Source organism: Apostichopus japonicus, chromosome 2 (genome assembly GCF_037975245.1).
Source record: "Apostichopus japonicus isolate 1M-3 chromosome 2, ASM3797524v1, whole genome shotgun sequence".
Lineage (NCBI taxonomy): Eukaryota > Metazoa > Echinodermata > Holothuroidea > Aspidochirotida > Stichopodidae > Apostichopus > Apostichopus japonicus.
Genome location: NC_092562.1, coordinates 11,925,177 through 11,947,327, shown reverse-complemented (window position 1 = coordinate 11,947,327; position 22,151 = coordinate 11,925,177). Strand labels below are relative to the sequence as shown.

The following is a 22,151-nucleotide window of genomic DNA, read 5'->3' as shown; positions in this document are numbered from 1 at the left end:
GACCTCATCAAATGTACAGAATTCTAGAGACTTGTTGTCTTTCTACAAACTGATTCAGTATTTCCTGAGCATCAATTCTTACAGTCACAATTATATCATAGTTACTAGTAATGGATATACCAGTAGCACCAACAACATTACTCTATGTTTCAAATATACTTACTTTAGTCAGTACCATGTTCACCCTGTCTTTTCTCATTCCTTCTATGACATCAAAGACACTGACTTCCTTCTTGGTTTTAATGACATCCATCAGATCATAGAGACTAATGAATACACCAGTAGCACCAACACCATTACTTCAAAAAGAGATATGAGAGATACAAAATGAATAAATTTTTCAACAATTGTCTTCAATGAACTCTATAGGAAAGTTAATCACCTCAATTAGAGCATCCTGTATGAGTCTGTATTAAATAGTTAAATGAGGAATGTGAAATGTTCTGGGATTAAACATTTCTATTTCCACTCTGTGTGTTCTTACCTACAATGAACCAGTAAATGTTTGCCTCCTTTCTGATGATTCTTGATCTGTTTGATGACAGAGATGAGGTCAGCAGACTCAGCAGGAACACCTCCATACTTCCAGCATGGAAGCTCATACTGTCTTACAGTATGAACTCTCTCATTACCCTGATGTAAAAATGTAATAAATAACACACAAGTGAAGCAGCAAAAAGTCAACATAGAATTAATTATTCTGAACAGATCTACTGTAAACAACACAGCCATGTGGGATGGCAGCAAATAAAATCTAAATTCATTCACTGTACAATATTTTTCTTTCATTCTTGCATCATCATGAGAGACGAAACAAGAGTAACAAATGACAGATGATTATTTAAGTAATCCCAATTATATAAATCAAATAAAAATAACACCTCTGATTCTGTAGATGGTGCTCCTCTGCAACACAAGTTACACAAGTACACTATTGTGATGTAATATAGTCAATCTGTTTGATTTTCTCATATGGGGTACAATAATTTAAAGAAATTGTAAAATGATAAACATTTGCTTCCTCCTTATGTGTCTTTTATAAACTAGATATACCTCATACATATCTATTTAGAGATGTTTGCCATTCAGTTTCTTAAGGTGTGCATTCTGCGAGCTGTTTGACTGCATCAGCAGGACTGATGTTTTTGCCTATAACAGTTGTAATTAATAAAATCAGAGCACATGTATAAGTAGTAATATTCCTACCTTGATAAAATTCATTTCTTTGAAATAGCAATGCTATGCATTACACAAAACTAAAACAATTGACTGAGTCCACATTGTTTAAATGTATGATTCTGAAATTATTCTCAAACAATTTTACCACAAGAGATCAGAGAATAATGAACAAACAGCTTGATCTTGTTCAATGATCCAAGGTTACTATCACTGTGTCATGACACCAAATCAAGCCCCTCCTTCAATTTAATCTTCCTTCCTTCATCTTGTTATCTTCTTCCTGTGAAACTTCTTCTTCTAAGCTGTACAGTTACAACTCATCAGAACAAATACATTATTGGGAATCAATGCCCCCCCCCCCCCCCCGTGTCTTTACACATGTGTAGCCACCAAGGATTAGAATATGGTTTGTGGGACAATATTGACAACTAATTAATGGCATCATAACAAAGTAAGGTTCTAACGCTGCTATGTTGTACAATTTATAGCAATTCAAGCAAGCATCTTATTGTGATGAAGAGTGTGGAAAGGAGAATAAAACAACAACAACATATGATGGTTAATCAAAAAGAAAACTATCACTCTTTGCTCCGAATGACTATTTAAACATAATATTGAAGCATAATTTTACAACTGCCATGCTGTCATGCAATCAAAAATGAATATTATAGTCTGCTTTGGTTATAAGTGAAAATAATCCTAGTCAAGTAGAATCTACAATAAGGAGTGCTAAGCACATTATTGGCACAGGTCTGCCATATCTCCACTTTACTAGGTGCAAGCATTGAAATATCTTCAATTCATTTTGGAAGATGATTCACACCACAGCTAATGGAAAACACAAATATCTTTGTTCTAGAAATAGACTTTGGCACTATAAGGACTCCATGAGAATTACAGATAGTTTCTATCCTTCGAGTGTTAAGATATTTTATAAGCACCAAACATGGTAATATTTGTTCTAAGCATTAACTAACATCTTTCTGTACTTAGTTGTATTATTGTATTTTTAAAATTGCTTATATAAATAAATATCAAATGTTGATTAAACAGCTTCTGTGTATTTTCTTATGACATTTGTCCAAACACAAACATAATATGGCAAACAATCACTTCATATTAATGTGCCTTAAATTGAATTACTAATCAACAGGACCTTAGTACTGAATAGTCACAGACAAATGAGAGTTTTTTTTGTGGATATGAGTTTGATTTATATTCATCATGTTAGCAGAGTAAAATATTAAGTCATACCTTGATAACATTCATTTCTCTGAGTATGTAGCTTCTGAAGGCTGTTGTCTCCATCAACAGTACTGTGATAGCACCATATTTCTGGGTTCTGTTGACCTTTTTTGGCCAGTATTGTGCATCCTTAGAATGCTGTTGTTATTGAAATAAAAATAAAAAAATACACAGAAATGCAAACATGTTACAGTATATTGATCTGCTATGGTTTTGACAATGTTAGTGTGGTTCAAAACATCTCTCTTTTAATACTATCTTTACTTTGCTCCTTTTATTGATTTCACATTTACTCCTTGCATACGTATATATATATATATATATATATATATATATCAATCCATGTAATGTTTACCTGCTCGGTTCCATCTTTATCTGCCAGCATCACTATTGTCTCTACATCTTCCTTCCAAACCATCCTCCAGAAATCTTCCTTTGTACCTTCCCTTGGTGCTTCAGAACAGTAAGAAATATAACAGGAACATCAAAAATATATCAAAAACAGCTGGTTATGGAGATCAATGATTTATACTTTAATCTTCTAGTAACTATCACAACATGTCCTTATTATATCAAATGCTATTCTAAAGAGATATTCACAAGTAACCACACAAAAGGAATCATTTCATTGTAAAAAAAGAAACATTTTTTGACATAGTTTGTTCTGTACAAACACATGATATTTAATTGAGGCAATAATTCAAGCAAGTCTTCCTAGAAGAACATCAACTTAGACATATCCTTGGACACTGATGTTCGTCTAATATAGAGTACAAGCTCAGAATGTTTTACAAGCGATCAATCTATACTGGACAGTTATTCCAACAAATGATAAATAATAACGATCTATACAAACCTTGTGCTGCTATGAACGAGACCTTCCCCTGGTAGTTCTGTAATGAGTAAAGATGTATTGCAGATTTCTACAAATCTTATTCAATGAGAAGAAAATTCAGAGCTATTGAAAATGCTACACAAATTTGAATACTTAGTTATGCCCTGGTAGGTAAAAGTTTTCTAATACAAATTTGAATCTTCTGTCCTATACTGTATTTAATTCTTCAAAGACTAGTTTTACTAATTGTAAACCAGTTTAAATTCTAATCGAGGTCTAAACAGTGAAACTAAAACAGCTATAGTATTACTGTTGGCATATCCTCACCAACATATCCCTTTCTATATGAGCAAAGATAACATATTCCTGATTTGCAGTGGACATATTTGAAAGCAATTACTTGTATTTCAGTGTGAACATAGTCTGGCACCACCCTCTGACCCCCCCCCCCCCCTCCACACACAGAATAGGTATCTTCAGTTTTGTTCCTTAGTCCACTAAAGGATTATTAGTAATTGGCAAGATTTGAGCTACGAGATTACAAATTTCTGGGACATTTCGAATAACTATTGTGTACACACTCCACATCAATAATGGTAGCCGTCGTGTAGCATGTGGTTACTTCATATACAAATCTGAACAACAATGGGTTTCTATTGATCTTTGTTTTCTAAAATTATGTTTAAGACATACATTACACAGGGAATAAGTATATACACTCTCATATACACTTCTTAAGTCACTTATTTAATGAATAGTACTTACTTATTCCACTCTATGCTACCTGCTGTAGAAGTTATCATCCCTCATACCAGTATATTAAGAGTTTTAATGTTTCTATCTGCAGGAAACATGACAACTTCCACCGGGAATATAATAGAGCATAATTAATTCATATTTGTTAAATGTTCTCAAATCTGATTGGCCAGTTGACATCAGCTGACCATGCATTAACCTATGGATAATGCAAGGTAAACTCAATGGCTAATTAATAGAAGTTGAAAATAGAATTGGTATCTCGTTAAGCTTAATCCAGATCCCAGCTTTCTTCCCAAGCTAGTTCAGGCAAACAAAGAATGGTATAGCAACAAGCTCCTTCGGTGTTAACACCCCTTGGCAAAATGATCACTAAACTGAGAAAGCTAGCTTGCAGCATGAAGTATAATGACCATAGCAACGATAACCTCATGTACCATGCTGATATTAGGGTGCGTTCAACAACGATAATCTTATTTAAAATGCTGGTATTTGATGTGAATATAATCGCATTAAGCAGTCACCTAGGAAAAAAGGCCTAACGATCCTGGTATGATCCTATGCCTATTTCTGTGTGATCGAATGTTAAAGCAATTGCACTACACAAAAGTTAGCTGTTTGGTTTAGAACTTTCTTGATGGAATTGTTCATGTGCTAATGACCCAAAATTCCCAAACCTTACCTGGTTTGTGAATTAACGAGCGACGTACTCACCTCATATAACCTATGCATTACTGTATTAACTTCGCTCTAGCATCTGGCAATTGTCTGTATGTGAGTGTGGCCATCTCCCTTACGTAATTTCCAGGCCGCACTGGTGCGGCACCAGACAGAGAAGGGGGAGAGGACCGACCATGGGGCGGAAACCCCGAGGATACATCCAAAAATTCATTCTCACCTGAAGAGCCCTTGGTGGGCTGTGGTGGGTGACAGGTGGGTCCGGAATGGGTTGTTGGTGGGTCGTCAGTGGGTGTAGGCGGGACCCCCACGAATCCCTCGAAATTCCCTGGGAGGAAAAAGGCGGTCACGTGGTCATATCTGTGCGGCCAGCTCCCCTGGTATCCGAGGAGGGTATCTGACGTGGTTGTATGGTTCCGTCCGTGAGGTCCCCCATCGTGGGGATGCTGGCCGGGATGTTATATGAGGTGAGTACGTCGCTCGTTAATTCACAAACCAGGTAAGGTTTGGGGAATTCACAGTGCGTACTCCCTCACCTCATATAACCTATGCATTCGTGACACAGGAGCACTGGCGGTGGGCCGAGGGTCTCGCGGGCGGCGAACCTAGGGCCGCTCGGTTAAAATCCCCTTCTGTGGCAGGGGTGTTTGTGAGGTAGCAGGGGACAAAGGAGGACGGAGTCTTCCGGGCCGCCGCCTTCATAATATCTTCCAGGGGAACCCCCTGGAACCATGCCCTGGATGTGGCGTGGCCTGGCACGTCGTGCGCTCGGACGGGTTCCCCAGGCTGGGTGTGGGAACGTATTAGGTTGGCCATCCACCGTGAAATGGTGTCCTTTCAGGCCGGGGTGTAAGCTGACCTTGGTAAAATGAAGAGCCTGTCCGAGGTACGTAGTTGTTTGGTCCTTCTATGTAACACTTAAGGGCTCGGACGGGGCACCAGCGCTTGTCTTCCGTGATCGACGAGGCTTGTGACAAACTCGGGAGGAAGATTTCGTTAGGAGTGAAGGTTACTGTTTGATTCTTTGGGAGGAAGTGTGGGTCAGGTAGTAACCTGACTCCTCCTGGTTTGAACCTCGTGAACCCCCGTTGGAGGGCGAGCGCGTGGAGGCAGCTTCTGCGTCTAGCCGAGGCGGCCGCGACCAGAAACAGGGTTTTGTGTGTGAGCTTGTCCAATGGTGTATTGTGTAGCGGCTCATACGGAGAGCCCGCGAGGGTCGTCAAGACCTCGTGGAGAGCCCATGATGGGGCCAGGCGGCGCCTTGAGGGGCGCCTGTGAAACATGCCCATTAAGACCTGGCGGAGGACCGGGTTGGTTCCTACTGTGGAGCCATCGGAAAATCCGCTGTGAACTGCCGCTATTGCAGAGCGGTAATTTCTAATTGTGCTTATTTGTTTCCTTCCCGAAAGAGTTCAAGTAGGAAGGTCGCCAACTGGTCTACTTAGGCCTCCACGGGATCAACAGTGTTGTCCCTGGCCCAAACGTAGTATCGTTGCAGTCTTGAATCGTATGTTTTAATCGTGGACTGCCGGCGGGCATCCACTGCAATGTCCGCAACCTCCGGTGGAAACCCTGCTGTTTGGAGCGAGAGCCGGAGAGTTTCCACGCAGCTAGATGGAGGCTCGTGATGTCGGGGTGGGTTATTTGGCCGCTCCGTTGGGAGAGGAGCTTGGCGGCCGGTGGGAATTTGAATGGTAGGTCCACCAGCATCTCGATGATGAGTGGGAACCATGCTTGATTGGGCCAGCAAGGAGCGATCAAAAGCATGTCCGCTTCCACGTCCCGTGAGAAAGTATCGTGAGAACTCTGCGGAGTAATCCCAGTGGGGGAAAGGCGTATACCGAGAGACCCTTCCAGGCCCGTGGGTCGTGGTATCTGGAGCAGAACGTCGGTAGTTTGGCGTTCTTGGCCGTCACAAACATGTCGACGGCCGAATAGGTGGAATACGTGGTCGGTCCACGTTCGTGAGAGCTCCCATTGCACATTGTCGAGATACCCCCTGGACAGTGCGTCTGCCAGGACGATCTGTCCGGGGAATAGTGTTTGAGGAGGTGCCGCTGGAGCGGCCGCATTCTGAGTCTGCACAGGTCCAGAAGGTCTGTGACGCTTGCCATCTTCCCCAACAGGCGCTTCCACGTGAGCGCTGGGGTATTCCGTTTGCCTAGTATTTCTCTGACCGTGGCAACTAGGCTCGGTCCTCTCCCCCTTCTCTGTCCGGTGCCGCACCAGTGCGGCCTGGAAATTACAGAAGGGAGATGGCCACACTCATTTACAGACAATTGCTAGATGCTAGAGTGAGGTTAATATGGTAATGCATAGGTTATATGAGGTGAGTACGTCGCCGAGGTCGAGACGGGCCCCTAAGTAAATGATCTATTGAGCGGGCACGAGGTTGGATTTTATTTGACGTTGATTAACCAGCCCAGTCTCGTCAGGAGGGAGACGGTGGCGTTTGTACTGGCGAGTGCTCCCCGCTGGGAGTTGCTGAGTACTATCCAATCGTCTAGGTAGGCGAACACCATTACCCCGTTTCGACGGAGGTGAGTCAGGACTGCCCTCGTTACCCTGGTGAAAACCCTGGGTGCCGTGGAGAGGCCAAATGGTAGCACTTTCGCTGTGTACCTGAACGCGAGGAATCTCTGTTCCTCGCGTCGGATGGGAATATATAGGTAGGCATCCTTTAGATCGACGGAGGATGCCCACATCCCTGGGCGCAGCAGGTGAAGGATTGATGTGAGGGTCTCCATCCTGAACCTCTCCGGTCGGACGAACCTCCTGTTGAGAGGTCTGAGGTTTAGGATGGGCCTCCAAGTCCGGTTCTTCTTCGGCGTGAGGAAGAAGGAGGACCGGAAGAGGGGGCAGTCCGCATCTGCGGCGGTGACCCGCGTAATGGCGCCTTTTTTGAGGAGACTGTTGATCTTGTCCTCTAGGGCGGCCCGCTTTTCCGGTATCTCGGGTACTGGCGTGGTTGTTTAGAGGCCATATTGGGGTGGGGTAGACGAGAACTCTATCTTGTAGCCCCGTTTTACCACGTCCAGTACCCATGCTCCTGAGTCGATTTCCTCCCAGTGAGCCCCCAAAACTCTTAGTCGCCCCCCAACCTTGGCCTTGGGCGCTACAGTGGGGTGGGCATCCCTAGGGCCGTTTAGCGCGGTCGCAGCTTCCGCGGTATTGCAGGCGGTACGGCCTGTGTTCGGGCCGCAAAGGAGCAGATTGTTGCTGTGCTCGCGGGGCACCCCGACTCTGACTGTAGCTGGATCTCGGTTGCTTAAAGCGGCTACTTTGTCGTGAGTCATATCTTGAGCGCGAGGATGAGGCCGAGCGGGACATGTGCTCGTCTGCCTCCCTCAGAGACTTCATTCTCTCTGCTTCTTCCCGGAGTTTCTCATCAAACTTGCCACTGAAGAGGTTACTGCCCAGGATTGGTAAGTTGCGGAACCCGTCCGCCGTGGATCTGGACGACCAATTCAGGGAGTTCAAAACCAGGTCCCGGCGTGTCAAGGTGGCCTTAACCGAGACGCGGGCAAACTGTTCTAATACCATCCTGGAAACGGGTCCCAGGAGGGCAGTGATGGCGGCGGTATCTTTACGGGAGTACCCGATGCCTGGGCTTGTTGGAACAATCTGTTCAACAGCACGGCGAAAAGCAATAAGGCCGACGAGTACTTCATCCCCGCACGGGAGGCCCTATCTATGTCAAACAGGGAGGATTCTAGGGTCTGTGCACCCGTCTCCCTGAATTTGTCTTTGCCATCCAAAGCACCCGCCGACCGAAGTCTCTCCTTCACCTGAGGCGGGATGTGGGGCGGTGTAAAAAAACTTTCCAGTCTTCATCGCCTACATGGAAAGTGCGATGGGCTGATCGCTGGAAGGCTGTCCAGCGTTTCCCCTGTGCCATCTCCTCGAACCGTTCTCTACATTCCACATCCACCGGGATGGAGGCTCGAGGCTTTTGGGAAGCAGCGTTCCATGTGAGTTTGGATGCCGGCCCCTCCTGGGCACGCGCATCCAGCTTTTCGTCGAAGCCGAGGACTCTGCGGAGGACTGCCGTCGCCTTCTCAAAGACTTCCGCCGAAATTTCTGTGCCACGTAGGGGTTCCTCGTCGTCCGCCTCGGAATCTCCACTGAGGAGGCGGGCACTAGCTGCAATCGACAGAGCGTCGTCAGTTCTGGAGGAGGCGTCCTCCCAGGGATCCACCTGGGCCTCCTCGGGGGCGTGATCGTCCGTAACCGTTGCTGGCGGTGGCGCCAGTTGTTGTGGAATGGACGGTGCCACCTGTTGTTCCGGGTCCTGTTGACCTGGCTTTTGTAATAGTTGTCCGAGGAGGTCTTTGACCTGGGAAAGGAGAGCCTATCCCGAGTCTAGGGACTGTCTCCTCTTGCGTTTCTTGGCTCTGTGCCGCCCAGAAGAATGTCCACTCGAGGACGATGGCGACGTGCCAGACCTCGACCTGTGTCGAGGTCGCCGGTGTCTCTCCCGGCTCCTACCACGACTACGGCTGTGGGTACGGCTTCTACTCCTGCTTCGACGCCGTTCCGTACTTTCCGGGGAGAACCCCGAGAAATCTCTCCGGTTGTGGTCCCATGACCCCGGAGTAGACGTGAATAAGTCCGCCACCGCCTGCCTGCGGGGGCTTCTGGACTCCACATGACCTGATGTGGATGGACCCTCTTGGGGCCGCGGCCGTGGCTGTGCCAACGCCGCACGGGAATTAGTTCCATCTTGTATCGATACCCGTTCTTGGGGTGGGCTTGAGCCATCTCGTATGGCGCCCTCTGATCCCCCAAGTTTAGGGCTTATGCCATCTCGAATGGCCGCCTGGGGTTCCTTCGCCGGCGGTTTCTTCTTCCCCTGGGCCTAGCCACGCTTCGTGAACAACGCTCAGGAGGCAATCAAAAACGTTCGAAAATCAAGAAAAATAAAACGTTTTAATAGACAAGAAGCAGTTCAAACGTGCAGGACGTTGAACAGATGAAATAGAATTACAAAAACAACGATAATATTATATGATGTGATTGAAATTTTAAGCTTTATTAAGAGCAATGAAAGAGCGATACTTGCGCAAAAGGTTGGCAATTACGGAAGGGAGATGGCCACACTCACATACAGACAATTGCCAGATGCTAGAGCGAGGTTAATACGGTAATGCATAGGTTATATGAGGTGAGGGAGTACGCGCTGTGAATTTAACTATATAGCTTAGCACAGTATATAGTGTTCTATACTTAGTACATATCTATTGTACACCAATGCCCTAGTGTCACTTCCTTCTCATTTTGCTATGCTTGGACACAAGCAATGTATGCCTTTGCATCAGATCATTATGCTGTACAACTAGTGTTGTTCAATGAATAGGCTAATTATTGTCATTTCACTTGTGCATTAACATGTCTTGAGACCTTTAATTATAATTTAAGTAAAGACAAATGGGGCACAACTTCAAGAAAATTGTTGGTTATTTTCCTTCAAAAGGTTTTTATTAAATCGTAACATTTCGAAATGAAAATTAACATGTATTTAGTGCTTTGTATTAATGAACATTAATCAACCGTCTACCCTGCATTAATTGCAGGACTATGAACTCAAGAGCTGTTACCGCAGAGTACATCCAGCGATAGAATTATATCCATGTTCATGCATTACCCTGAGATAAATGCAAGGTAGACCATTGATTAATCCCTAATTCTTGCAATGATAGCTGTTGTACCCAAAACAATACCTTGCAGCCAGCAATACCACCATCTTGAGTTCTATAATAGCAAACTTCAAAGCAATGGCAATGTTACTATATATGACATATTTCAATCACATCTGTGGACTATAACAAAGACAAAATGCAACGGTTGTTAATTCAGCCCATCACCAGCCTACCGGCAGAGACTTGCAACAGGTATTTAAGGACAAATATAAATTGAGACATTAACCCAAACCAGGTTTACTTTATTGAGTATAATCGCTAAAGGAGTGTAATTATATTACAAAAAAAGAAAATGTTTTGATATTGAAAAGGAAACTTTAGCTGCAAAATCTGCAGCTATTCTTAAGAGTAATCAAGTTACATATTGCTAATATATTGCTGGCCAGTTATCCTACATCTCTTTTTGTCTTCCAATCACATATGCAATTGCTCATAAAGAATTAATTTCCATCTCATAAGAAGATGTTAACTCTGATAAAACACAAGGAAGATTTACCACGATTATCTAATGTTTGATAACTATCTTTGTATGAGAGGAATATTCTTATAATTCATATTATAATATGTATTAGACTTAAATGTTTTTCTTGTACATTGAAGCCAGTTGTACTGGCTACTGTAGATCATTTATGAACCAATCACATCTAAACTTATTTCATGATGGAATTAAAATAGAATTAGTGGAACCAAACTCTTTCTTACACTACAGAGCTCCATGAAGTCTCTACTAGCATTAAGCAGCATAATAACAGAACATGTTAGAACAAATAGTGGTGAAACACATTATGGATCATTTGGACAATCATGCCATTTTAACAGACCTACAACATGGTTTTAGAAGTCTTTCGTGTACTACTCAGCTTCTCATGTCTATTTCATATTTAGATCACTATTATGATAAGAATACCTAGGTTGATATTAATATTCTTGATTTTTCTAAGGCAATTGATGTAGTTTCTCATCGTAAATTGATGACCAAGATTAGCCATTATGGAATTCGGGGAGATCTCTCCTGTTGGATCAATAGTTTCTTGTCACATATGACCCAAAGTGTGATTATCGATGGAATATCATCAACATCCGCTCCTGTTCTCTCAGGAGTTCCACAAGGCACCTGTCTTGGCCCAGTTCTGTTCTTATGCTATATAAAAGACATTAATTATCACATGAAATCGCAACTTCGTTTATTTGGGGATAATGCTTTGCTGTATAGGCCTATTCACTCATTTGACGACCATCTCATCCTCCAAAAAGATCTGAAGGCTCTTGAATCCTGGGCTACGCTTTGGGACATGAAATTCAATCCCTCTAAATGCTTCATGATGTCTACAAAGAGTGGCGGGGCAAAATCTGTGTTCTTTTACTCCATATACAATCAAATATTGGAGTGCGTCACTGCGCAACCTTATCTTGGTATCCTGTTTAGTGACAATTTATCTTTCTCTACTCATATTCTCTAGTCATGTGACTGTTTAAAAGCAGCAGCTGTAGTTTACAGTAGAATTACCTTGATGTAACTGGAATTGATATAGTCAGACCTAATATCACTACCATCTGTATCCAATTGCTCATATAGAATTAATTTCTATCTCATAACAAGATACTCTGATAAAACACATGGGCACAAATAAATTACATTAATCCGTTCAGCAAGGAAGATTTACCGCGATTATCTAATGTTTGATAACTATCTTTGTATGAGAGGAATATCCACATTATAATATGTTGTAGACTTAAATGTTTTTCTTTACATACTTTACAGTTATACTGGCTACTGTAGAAGATTTGTTACTAACCAATCACATTTAAATTTATTTCAAGATAGAATTAAACTAGAATTAGTGGAACCAAACAACAACTCTTTCTTACACCATATAGCTCCATGAAGTCTCTACTAGCATTAAACAGCATAATGAAGTATAGAGTTGAGAGACACTCTGTTAATATTTCTATGGCAGCTATTCTACAGTATTGTCTAAAGCAGCTAAGATATAGAGCAGCAGGAAGAGTTGCCTCTATGTGACTGTTTAAAAGCAGCAGCTATATTTAACAGTAGAATTACCTTGATGTAACTGGCATTGATATAGTCAGACCTAACATCATTACCATCTGTATCCAGCCTAACTCTTGAATGATCATCTTGGTAAAATAATAGAATTAAAGGTAATCATAACATCATCTGCGGAGTGCAGCAGTACATCCCTGCAAAGATTCTTAAGACGATACCACAAGATCCACACCTTTCATCCTTATTTTACTGTCATTCACAAAGAGTATTCGTCATTGGAAGAAAATGTATTTGTTAAGTTTAATATTTGGTATTCTTGAGATAATTTTGATAGAATATTATGTAATTGCTTTGAGAGGAAGAAAAAAATCATGAACACTCTAGAAATGACAAACCTGTCACATGACCTGCTAATATGAAATATAACTCTAATGGAACAAGATGATGATGTTAAACTTACATGGCAAGAGAGCCTTGAAGAAATTCTTTGATTTATTCTGTAACTTTACAGCTGCAGTCCAAGGGTGTTGCTGTCCTGTTTTGAGAGCCTGATGCAAGAAAACAAAACAAGCTTGATTTCTGAAGCAATCAAAAGAACAAGGATATGAAACTAAAGCAATCAAGATCAGAAACCAGTTGCAGTGTTCCTCTCTTGCTTCATCCTCAGTTAAGTATAACACTAATATGTAGTAAAATACACTTTATACAGTCTTCATCATTGTACCTAATAGAATAAAAAAAACATTGATTTGACTTGATCACGAAAGGATCTGCTAAACATGATGCTATACTACCTGGTATCCAGCTAGGTAAACTAACAACAACTTTTAACACAGTCTGTTCTGTTAATTTTAGTCACCTCAAACTAATTTTTTTTACATATTTATTTTCAGGTTTAACTTTAACCATTACTACATCTGATCATCAGCTGGTTAAATTAACTACACAATAATATAGATCATCTATTAATCAAATTCAGTTCATATTATATATTATTTCCCATATTCACCAACAGAATATATTAACTACTGCTTTATAAGTCAACTTCTACAATTGCTATTATGTTAATATCATTGTAACAAAGACATTTAAGTTATATTACTAAAGAGAGTGAACAAATATAACCATTATTAATCCCACCAAGGTACACATAAGGTGTGTCTGAGGAATCACATTTTAATCATTTGAAAATCTTCAAGTTGCAGCAATCTGCCTAGTCATAACAATTCTCATCATAAGAATTCAATGTATTTCAAAATTACTTCACAATCCTTCAAATAGTTTCAACAATCAATTCTTTTGTTAACAAAAAGTAGGAGTTTTTTTTTTTTTATCAAAAGCTGACCAACCCACAAAGAATTAAGCAAAGATGTCCCAGAGTCCACCTGTGACCGAAACAGGATTAACTTTCTGCTCTTAATACAGAAAGTAATTTTACTATTTACTTAACATGCACTAGCACTAACATATTACCAATGCATCTGTCTATACACGGTTTTGTGAATGACTCATGAAAGGTCCTACTGACAAACTGAAATAATTCAGATTTTGATGTGGGAAGGGTACATGAATGAGAAAGTAACAATATCTAAATATTTTTGGCTGGAGTATTTATGGATTGTTCCTCTAGAGCTATGTAACATTCACGAGAATCAGTTACTCCTGAAATTAATTTCAGATCCATTGTTTGGTAGATCTATTCTAAAAAAAAAATCATGTTTACTACAAAGATTTTAAGTTTTATTCCTCATAATGAAGGATAACACTACACACAAGGTATTTCTTGTGAAAAACTACAAAACCTTTCAGTTCTGATGAAAGGACTTGTATACTGCATGTACAATGTACTGGTCCTAGCGAGAGGTGGGCTTAGTCTGGTGCTGCATGATTGTATTCCCATTGTATTGTAGTAACATTCTGAGAGCTGGGTTAAGGTAAGGAGTTTCTGAAGTAAGTTATTATGATACCAGAAGGACTTGTAGCTGGGTAAAAAAACAAAATTACTACTCACTGTATACTGTTGGACTATTTCACTAATAACCTTTGACCTTTCTCTACCCATGAAAGTCTTGTACTCAATAATTTTCATTGGTCTTGGTGTTATTGGTTTGCTAGCTCCGAGAGTGTTAATATGAACTCCTGTGTATTCCTCAAACATATCAGGGACTTCATATTCTGTATCATCTTCACTTTGCAGGTCTGGCTGAGGAACTCTTGGTAATTTACGAGCATCTGTTTCTCCAAGGTTGGCATCCTCATACTGGTAGTTGGTCTGTCTCTTAATACCCTGACGAGGCATAGCCGTGGGTGCTGCATCAGCTGTTTCTAGGATGGTTCTCTCATACCCTGATACTTGTGTGGGAGCTTCTTTCTCAGAAAGATCTTGATATTTTGGGGCTGGAGTATTTTTGGATTGTTCCTCTAGAGCTATGTAATCTTCATGATCATCAGTTACTCCTGGAATTAATTTCAGGTACATTGTTTGGTGGAAGATTTTGAAACATTACATGTTTACAACCAAGCTTCTATGTATACCTCATAATGGTTTTCATTAAATGTTATTAGTAAGAGAGAAACAACTTCATGGTGCAGTGTATAACAATTATTTCCTTACCACTAAAAGAAAAAGGATCCCTGTGGTTGATTTAAGATCAATATATAGAAATAGAATATTTCGAATAAGACACTTGTTATAGTAAGTTCAGAAATCAAAACTAAAATAATTTTAAAATATCAAATCATGTATAAAGAAAAAGTTTCAATCCACAAGACATTCAAGTGTTTATTGGTATTCAAAGGTGAAAGGGTGAACTCTTGAACCTGATTAGCACTCATGTCAACATGTTTTAAGTGACAAAGTACCTTAAGAACTAACAAGAAACATACTCACCAGCATTAACATGATCAACATCTTGTACATTTACTGGTTTAGATTCAGTCGCAGGCTTTCGCCGGATTCTATTCATGATTGTTAGACAAATTGAAAGAATAAAATCGTCCAGCAATTGCATTATATTTATAAAGAATTGGGAAGATCAAATTATATATTTTCCTTTGTTTGAAAGGGAAAGGGTAGACCATAGACCTATTCATTTTTTTTCTTGGAATCTACAAACGAACTACCATGGGACATGCAGGCACGTCATTCCAAATATCAAAAGAAAACAGAGATGTTTGTTCCCTGGCTTGTCCACTAGCATCAAACTGGAGGAAACATTAACAACCTAATGGTTCATCAACCATCTTTACAATTTTATGGAAACTTATTTAGGTTAAATATTCTCTCCTCCCACCCCCACTCTCCTCAAAAAAAAAAGATGATGCTGATCTTTTAGGTTTGCTTCAATTCTTTTATTAGAAATGTTGGATATGAATGTAGTGAGAGGTCATGCTGGACTGTGCACTGAATTGTCAGAATTTATGCCAAATGTCCCACCTCCCTTTGGTCACTCCCTCCCGGCCAGCTAACAGTCCCGCCCCAACAATTGGTCAAAGCCCAGATAATCCACTTCAGATCAATCAGGGGAATGATCAGGCAGTTCATATTCAGCTCTAATACCAAACTTAATATTTAAATCTGATGGCCACCTTACCGCTTGAATAACACCACCAACAGAATAATGATGAGCAGGACTGGAATCACCAGGGCAACTAGATAAACAGGTGAGGAACGAGGCTCACTCGCTTGAATGAAAAGTTAAAGAAACACTACTCTTTAAAGAATGACAAATTGTATTTGTTTAATATTACACTTTTTTTCATAAGTTTTGATAAAGTCACAATACGTGTTTGCTGACGTATTTAGGCAAACAAACTTCCGAAGCAGATTCAATATTTCTTATTCTAAATGCACTCCGACTATGTGAGTTTCATGGAGAAAAGCTGTCACAATCGAAAGAAAGAAATTTATTCCTGTTGCCCTCATGCACGAAAAATTTACCGTAAAGTTACTGCGACCGCCCATATCAAGCATGTTCGTTACACAAATGTTACCTTTTTATACTAGTGTTGTCTTTTTTTACCTAATTTCACAGAGGAAACGTCTGAAAACACCTGTTTATTCCTTGCAATGAAAGTAAATGGCAAGCTACATTGGTAAGATCAAAGGAAAGATATATATTCAAGAGAATGGACCTTACACTGGATAGCCACGAATGAGAAAGTAGATCCTAGGCCTAACGGTTGTAAAGAAAACAGGGATATTTGATGGGAGAATGATCTTTTGGGTGGGGCTTGCAAATTTGAAGTTTGTAAAATCTATAGATTTTTATTCAGCTAAAAATGTTTAACGACAGATAAATCAATTAAAATAATGAAAATTAATACAAAAATTGCATGGAACGGTGTTAATTTCACTGAGCTTTTAGGGCAGTAAGCTGGAAAAGTCAAAGTTAAAACTTGGCAACACACATTGAGTCTTTAATGAGTATTGTTTAAGTTTACATTCATTCATCAATATGGATCTATCAAATGGTAACTTCTGTGTAACACATTTCAATTCGTTCCCAAATTAACACTGATCCTTTCTGTATTACCATAGTTACTTGCTCCAGACACTTAACTTTCATCACTCAGATCACTTTCCTGGTCTGTGGTGACAAAATATAACACCACTTTGCATCTAAGCGCCCTTAATCATATAGAAATTTCTCAAACAGAAGGGGGTACCTCTTTCCTTGCAGATCCCTGTATTAGGCCACAATATTACATGGATTCCTACTGGAAGGTTGCCACGATGATCAATGTGAAAATTGGGTTCAGGAAGTGAAAAAATGTTGAATACCAGGGTTCTAGAGAGCACTTAATGGAAGACTCATTATGATGTACAAGCAGTATTTAAACCAGAATGCAAAATGCATTGTGGTTTCAATGATGTAATATGAGAAGTTTTCTTCATGAATCTGATGTAATGTATACATGTTTACAAGGGTTTCTTTCACATTTGACCTATACTGACCCCAAATGACCTTTGACCTCCACCAAAAACAAAAGGAATAACCTACACCACTGTTACAGGAATAACCTGCATCACTGATATAGGAATAACCTACACAGCTGATACAGGAATAACCTACACTGCTGATACAGAATAACCTACACTGCTGACACAGGAATAACCTGTACTGCTGATACAGGAATAACCTACATCGCTGATATGGGAATAACCTGCACTGCTGATAAGGAATAACCCACGGACCGCTGATACAGGCTAACCTGCACTGCTGTCTATACAGAAATAACCTGTACTGCTGATACAGGAATAACCTGCATCACTGATACAGGAATAACCTACACAGCTGATACAGGAATAACCTACACTGTTGATACAGAATAACCTACACTGCTGACACAGGAATAACCTGTACTGCTGATACAGGAATAACCTACATCGCTGATATGGGAATAACCTGCACTGCTGATAAGGAATAACCCACGGACCGCTGATACAGGCTAACCTGCACTGCTGTCTATACAGAAATAACCTGTACTGCTGATACAGGAATAACCTGCATCACTGATACAGGAATAACCTGTATCACTGATACAGGAATAACCTGCACAGCTGATACAGGAATAACCTGCACTGCTGATAAGGAATAACCTACACCGCTGTCTATACAGGAATAACCTACACTGCTGATACAGGAATAACCTACACCACTAATACAGGAGTAACCTACATTGCTGATACAGGAATACCCAACACTGTTGTTACCGTTAGCTGTAAGATACAGCTAAGAGGTACACTGAAGGACAACATATGTTGAAGTATCAGGACCGACAAAGTAATATTTGAGCTAACACGGCCAGTTGATAGTAAAGGTGGCACCCTCATAACAATACAATAAATATACCTTTAAACCCAGAACGAGAAGTTAGCGAATATAATATCTGCTCATGAAAAATATATCTCACCTCCAATGCACATCATATTACCGGCTTCATTCCTCGGTGGGAATTTGGAGCAACTCTCTGGCATGGCACCAGCTAACAATGCAAATGCTATCTGGCAATCTTCAAATAGCTGACTGTAGGTCTCTTGGCAGAGGGTGTACCCTGATGAGGGAAGAGGAGGGTAGAAGAGGGAGCACATGGCAGGAAGTAGATCAGGACACTGGTTGCTGTTTATAATAGTTTCAGTCACTAATTCAAGGTCCTCAGGTAAAACCAACTCAAACACAGTTTCTGAATTGGCATTTCTGTAGTCCAAGTACTCAGCACAAGGTCCAGAAACTGTAACTGGGCCAGGGGGAGGTGTGGAAGGAATGGTAGAAATAGAAGGTGTTGATGATGTTCTACCCTGTGTGGTAGTCACAGGTGTAGATGATGTTGAAGCGGTGGTAACCTCTGTTGTAGTTACAGGTTTAGTGGTTGGTGGGCCTATGAAAAAAAAAAAAGAGAATGATGACCACTGGAATGTTAAGTACAAGGAATGGAGAACAACTATGATATGATTGTACTACTAACTGACCATCACGGTAGTTTTAATGAGTACAAAGTTTAATTTACAAACAAATACTTTACAAACTTAGGTACATGCACAATATGATGCAATATTCATTAAAGAATAACACAAAATAAAGTCAGCATCAAGTAGCTTGTAAGGGGCCTTACAAATGGTTAAAGTAATCTGTCCTCACCATGTATTGATACCCTTACAACAAGGTCTAAAGAGTGATTAACAAAAAGGGGGGGGGATGCAGATTAGCAAGTAAAAAGGTTTAAAACGAAAAACAGAGAAGAAGACATAGCTAAAGCAATAACAACATGGTAAACATGATGTCTTTAATTGATTGATTGATTAAATGTCAAACAGAAATACTTATCAACTTCAAAGTTGTAAGTTAATAAAAAAGTTTACATGATGTTACATGAGCAGTTTTCTTCATGAATCTCTTGTAATGTATAGTGAGGGTGTACATGTTTACAAGGGATTTACGATTTGACCTATAATGACCCCAAATGACCTTTGACCTCCACCAAAAACAATAGGTTTCTTAAACTCAATGTGGTACTTCTACACTAAATTAGAGGTCGGCCCAGTATTGAGATATCACGATTACAAGGTTTTCACGACTTTACCCCTGGTGACCTCAAATGACCTTTGCCATCTACCAAACCCCCAAAACTGGGGATTTACGAGCGACGATACTTACCTGGCTCCCACTCCACAATTGCACTTTCCTATCTACCAAACTACACATTTGGAAACGTTTTAGCACTGCGCCCTCGCTCCCTGGGCAACGCCCACTATTCCCTTCCATATCCAGTTACTACACATGTTTTTCCGCAAAATTCTCGCTTGTGATTTCTACAACTGTTTTTGCGGTTTTGGAAATCATCTTTGGATAATTCGACTAGTGAGACTTTCTTTCATCACTATACCAACAATTAGCACTCATCAGTATCCTTTTATTTACGAACAATTTCTAATTGCATGTTTCTCTCCCTCTGTGTGTTTTGTCCGCTTCCTCGTTGTACATTTGTATGTACAGGTACCAGTTGCACAACACCTCCGTTGTGCTAGGTCATTAGGCTGCCCTCATTATTTGATGTTTTCTGCCCCACTGCCCTGTTCCCGACTGCCCAGGGGCGGCCTGGCGGGAGATCCCGTGGGGCGTTTGGGAGGTCTCAAGTACACCTTGCCTTTGTTCACGGTTCGTCCTAACTTACATCTTAGGCTCTGTGTATAGGCACTTAGGCGATTGTGCTCACTTCCATAGGTTCCGCAATATGCAATTCCTAGGCCTACCGTCTCCACGGTGGTCTAAGGTGAGCCTCTCCACCCCCTTCCCAGGCAAGCTTTTAGAGGACTCATTCCTCCCTAGAGATCGTTGACCCGTAGTGGGTTCACGATTATTATACCAGCAGCCTGGGGAACTACCCAGGGGTTTTTCCCACGGAATCCTAGAAGGATCTCCGTCTTTCCCAGGCTGGCCCGGCTAGACACTCAGGCAGCTATTGACCTGACACTGGTATGGAGATCGTTCTTAGAGATGGACCGCTAACCCCCGGATCACAGAAAGACCCTGACACACTGGCACCAGACCAGGTTCTCCTGAACCACAGTTTGTCCGAGACCGAGAAAGATGCCGTCTGGACCAAGGTCCAGGGGTAGATCTCCACAACCGAGAATGACCTTTGCCCTCCACCAAAAACAATAGGCTTCTTTTACACAATGTGGTACTTCTACACACTAAATATGAGGTCTGCCCATGATTCCCTTCTTCAAATATCATGTTTACTGGGTTTTCACAATTTGACCCCTGGTTACCCCACATGACCATTGTTCTCCACCAAAAAGGTTAACTTTTTGTACCTAATGTGATACTTCTACACATCAAATATTAAAGTGGTCTGATCTTCCCTTCTTGAGATATCATGTTTACAAGCTGGGCGTCACAAACGCACTCACACACGCACGCACACGCATTTGTATTACATTCAGATCGAGGACCCCATTGTATTTTCCATTGTTCAAATCCATGTACCCTAACCTTAAACAATACCCCATACAATAGAATTCTTCTGAGTACGTGGTGATTCTTTATAAATCACATCCGAGGACCTGGATTTCTTTTTTTCAAGTCCTCGGTCAGATAGAAAAACAAACGCACACACACGCCATCATGAATGCAAAGGTTACGATTGTCATCCAAATCAAAAATGGAAGAACGGCTATTAATTATGCATCTCATCTATGACACATGTAACACACAATCACCCACTAAAACTGGCTGTGTACTTTGGATGCCTGTATACTCTAGAAATATAAGATGTTTAAAGTTGTTCATTAATTGCAATGTTTTATAACTTACCTGTGACTGACACATGGAAACTGCAACTGTATGCTTGATAGCTGTTACATGTACATGTAACATCAATATCGTCAGTTAGAGTAAATCCTGATGGATGTGAGCAATTAACAGATGATCCCAAATTACCATTTGTGTTACAAGATGGAGTAGCATACTGCAGAGGGCTACCAAAAGTAACCATCATAGGATTAGGACACTGGATGGTGATGGGTAAACCTGAAAAGAAGACACAAATATTAAAAAAGATATAGTAGCATTAGTTAATGCTATAAGGTATGTCCAAATTAAGTATGAGTAAGCTACATGGTACAACCAGCTATGCACAGTCGCACTGAGGGTCCTACGCTACTGATTATTAAACATGAAAATTAGAACCAATGATATGACCCAAATGTTGAAACAGTTAGACCAATATAAACTACATTTGAAATGTTGGTTTTTATTGATAATTGCACATTGCTTTCAAATTAAACCACACCCACTTATTTATAAACATCACATTTTAATGTTGTACCAATTTCTGTAATATTTTATGCTATACGGATATCTAAATTGGACCATACTGATCGATATTTGAAAAGACATGACTAGGTGCAGATTCACGTTTACTCTCAAGCATAATGCATTATAACAATATTGTTAATTTCCCCTTTCTAATCAAAGGTACTCAAGTCTTGTAATGTATTTTGTCCCTTATAGTCAGAGGCACACATTGCAAACATGACATTTGCAACCTTAAACAACAAGTGAGTTGAAGTCACATAAAAGTTTTCAAATGAAACATAAAATTAGTATTAACCTACTGTTGTACTCTACAGTGTTATTGTGTTACAGACTGACTTAACTCTAGTCACAGTACTGTAATGCATATACTATGTGAATGCTACCATAAACATTGGTTCATCTAGAAATCATATTTTTAAAAATCACTA

The 22,151-nt window shown here is 40.6% G+C and overlaps 1 protein-coding gene across 11 annotated transcripts in view; it reads right to left on the bottom strand.

Annotated features, from left to right (window-relative positions):
* The window catches only part of LOC139978210 (uncharacterized), a 264,286-nt gene that overhangs the window by 135,161 nt on the left and 106,974 nt on the right, over nucleotides 1-22,151 (bottom strand). For 5 of the 11 annotated variants that reach the window (XR_011796925.1, XM_071988189.1, XM_071988172.1 and 2 more), the window contains exons 13-15: nucleotides 21,220-21,435; nucleotides 18,317-18,781; nucleotides 15,994-16,084 (exon numbers count right to left, since the gene is read on the bottom strand). Coding sequence is in view for 10 of the 11 variants with exons in the window: in XM_071988189.1 (XP_071844290.1) it covers nucleotides 15,994-16,084; nucleotides 18,317-18,781; nucleotides 21,220-21,435 (772 nt within the window). In the remaining variant the exon portion in view is untranslated. Of the gene's footprint in view, nucleotides 1-163; nucleotides 300-484; nucleotides 634-2,433; nucleotides 2,563-2,779; nucleotides 2,878-3,280; nucleotides 3,318-12,454; nucleotides 12,532-12,860; nucleotides 12,949-14,411; nucleotides 14,858-15,290; nucleotides 15,359-15,993; nucleotides 16,085-18,316; nucleotides 18,782-21,219; nucleotides 21,436-22,151 lie in introns of all 11 variants that reach the window. The other 6 variants (XM_071988242.1, XM_071988196.1, XM_071988180.1 and 3 more) reach the window with 5 other exon arrangements.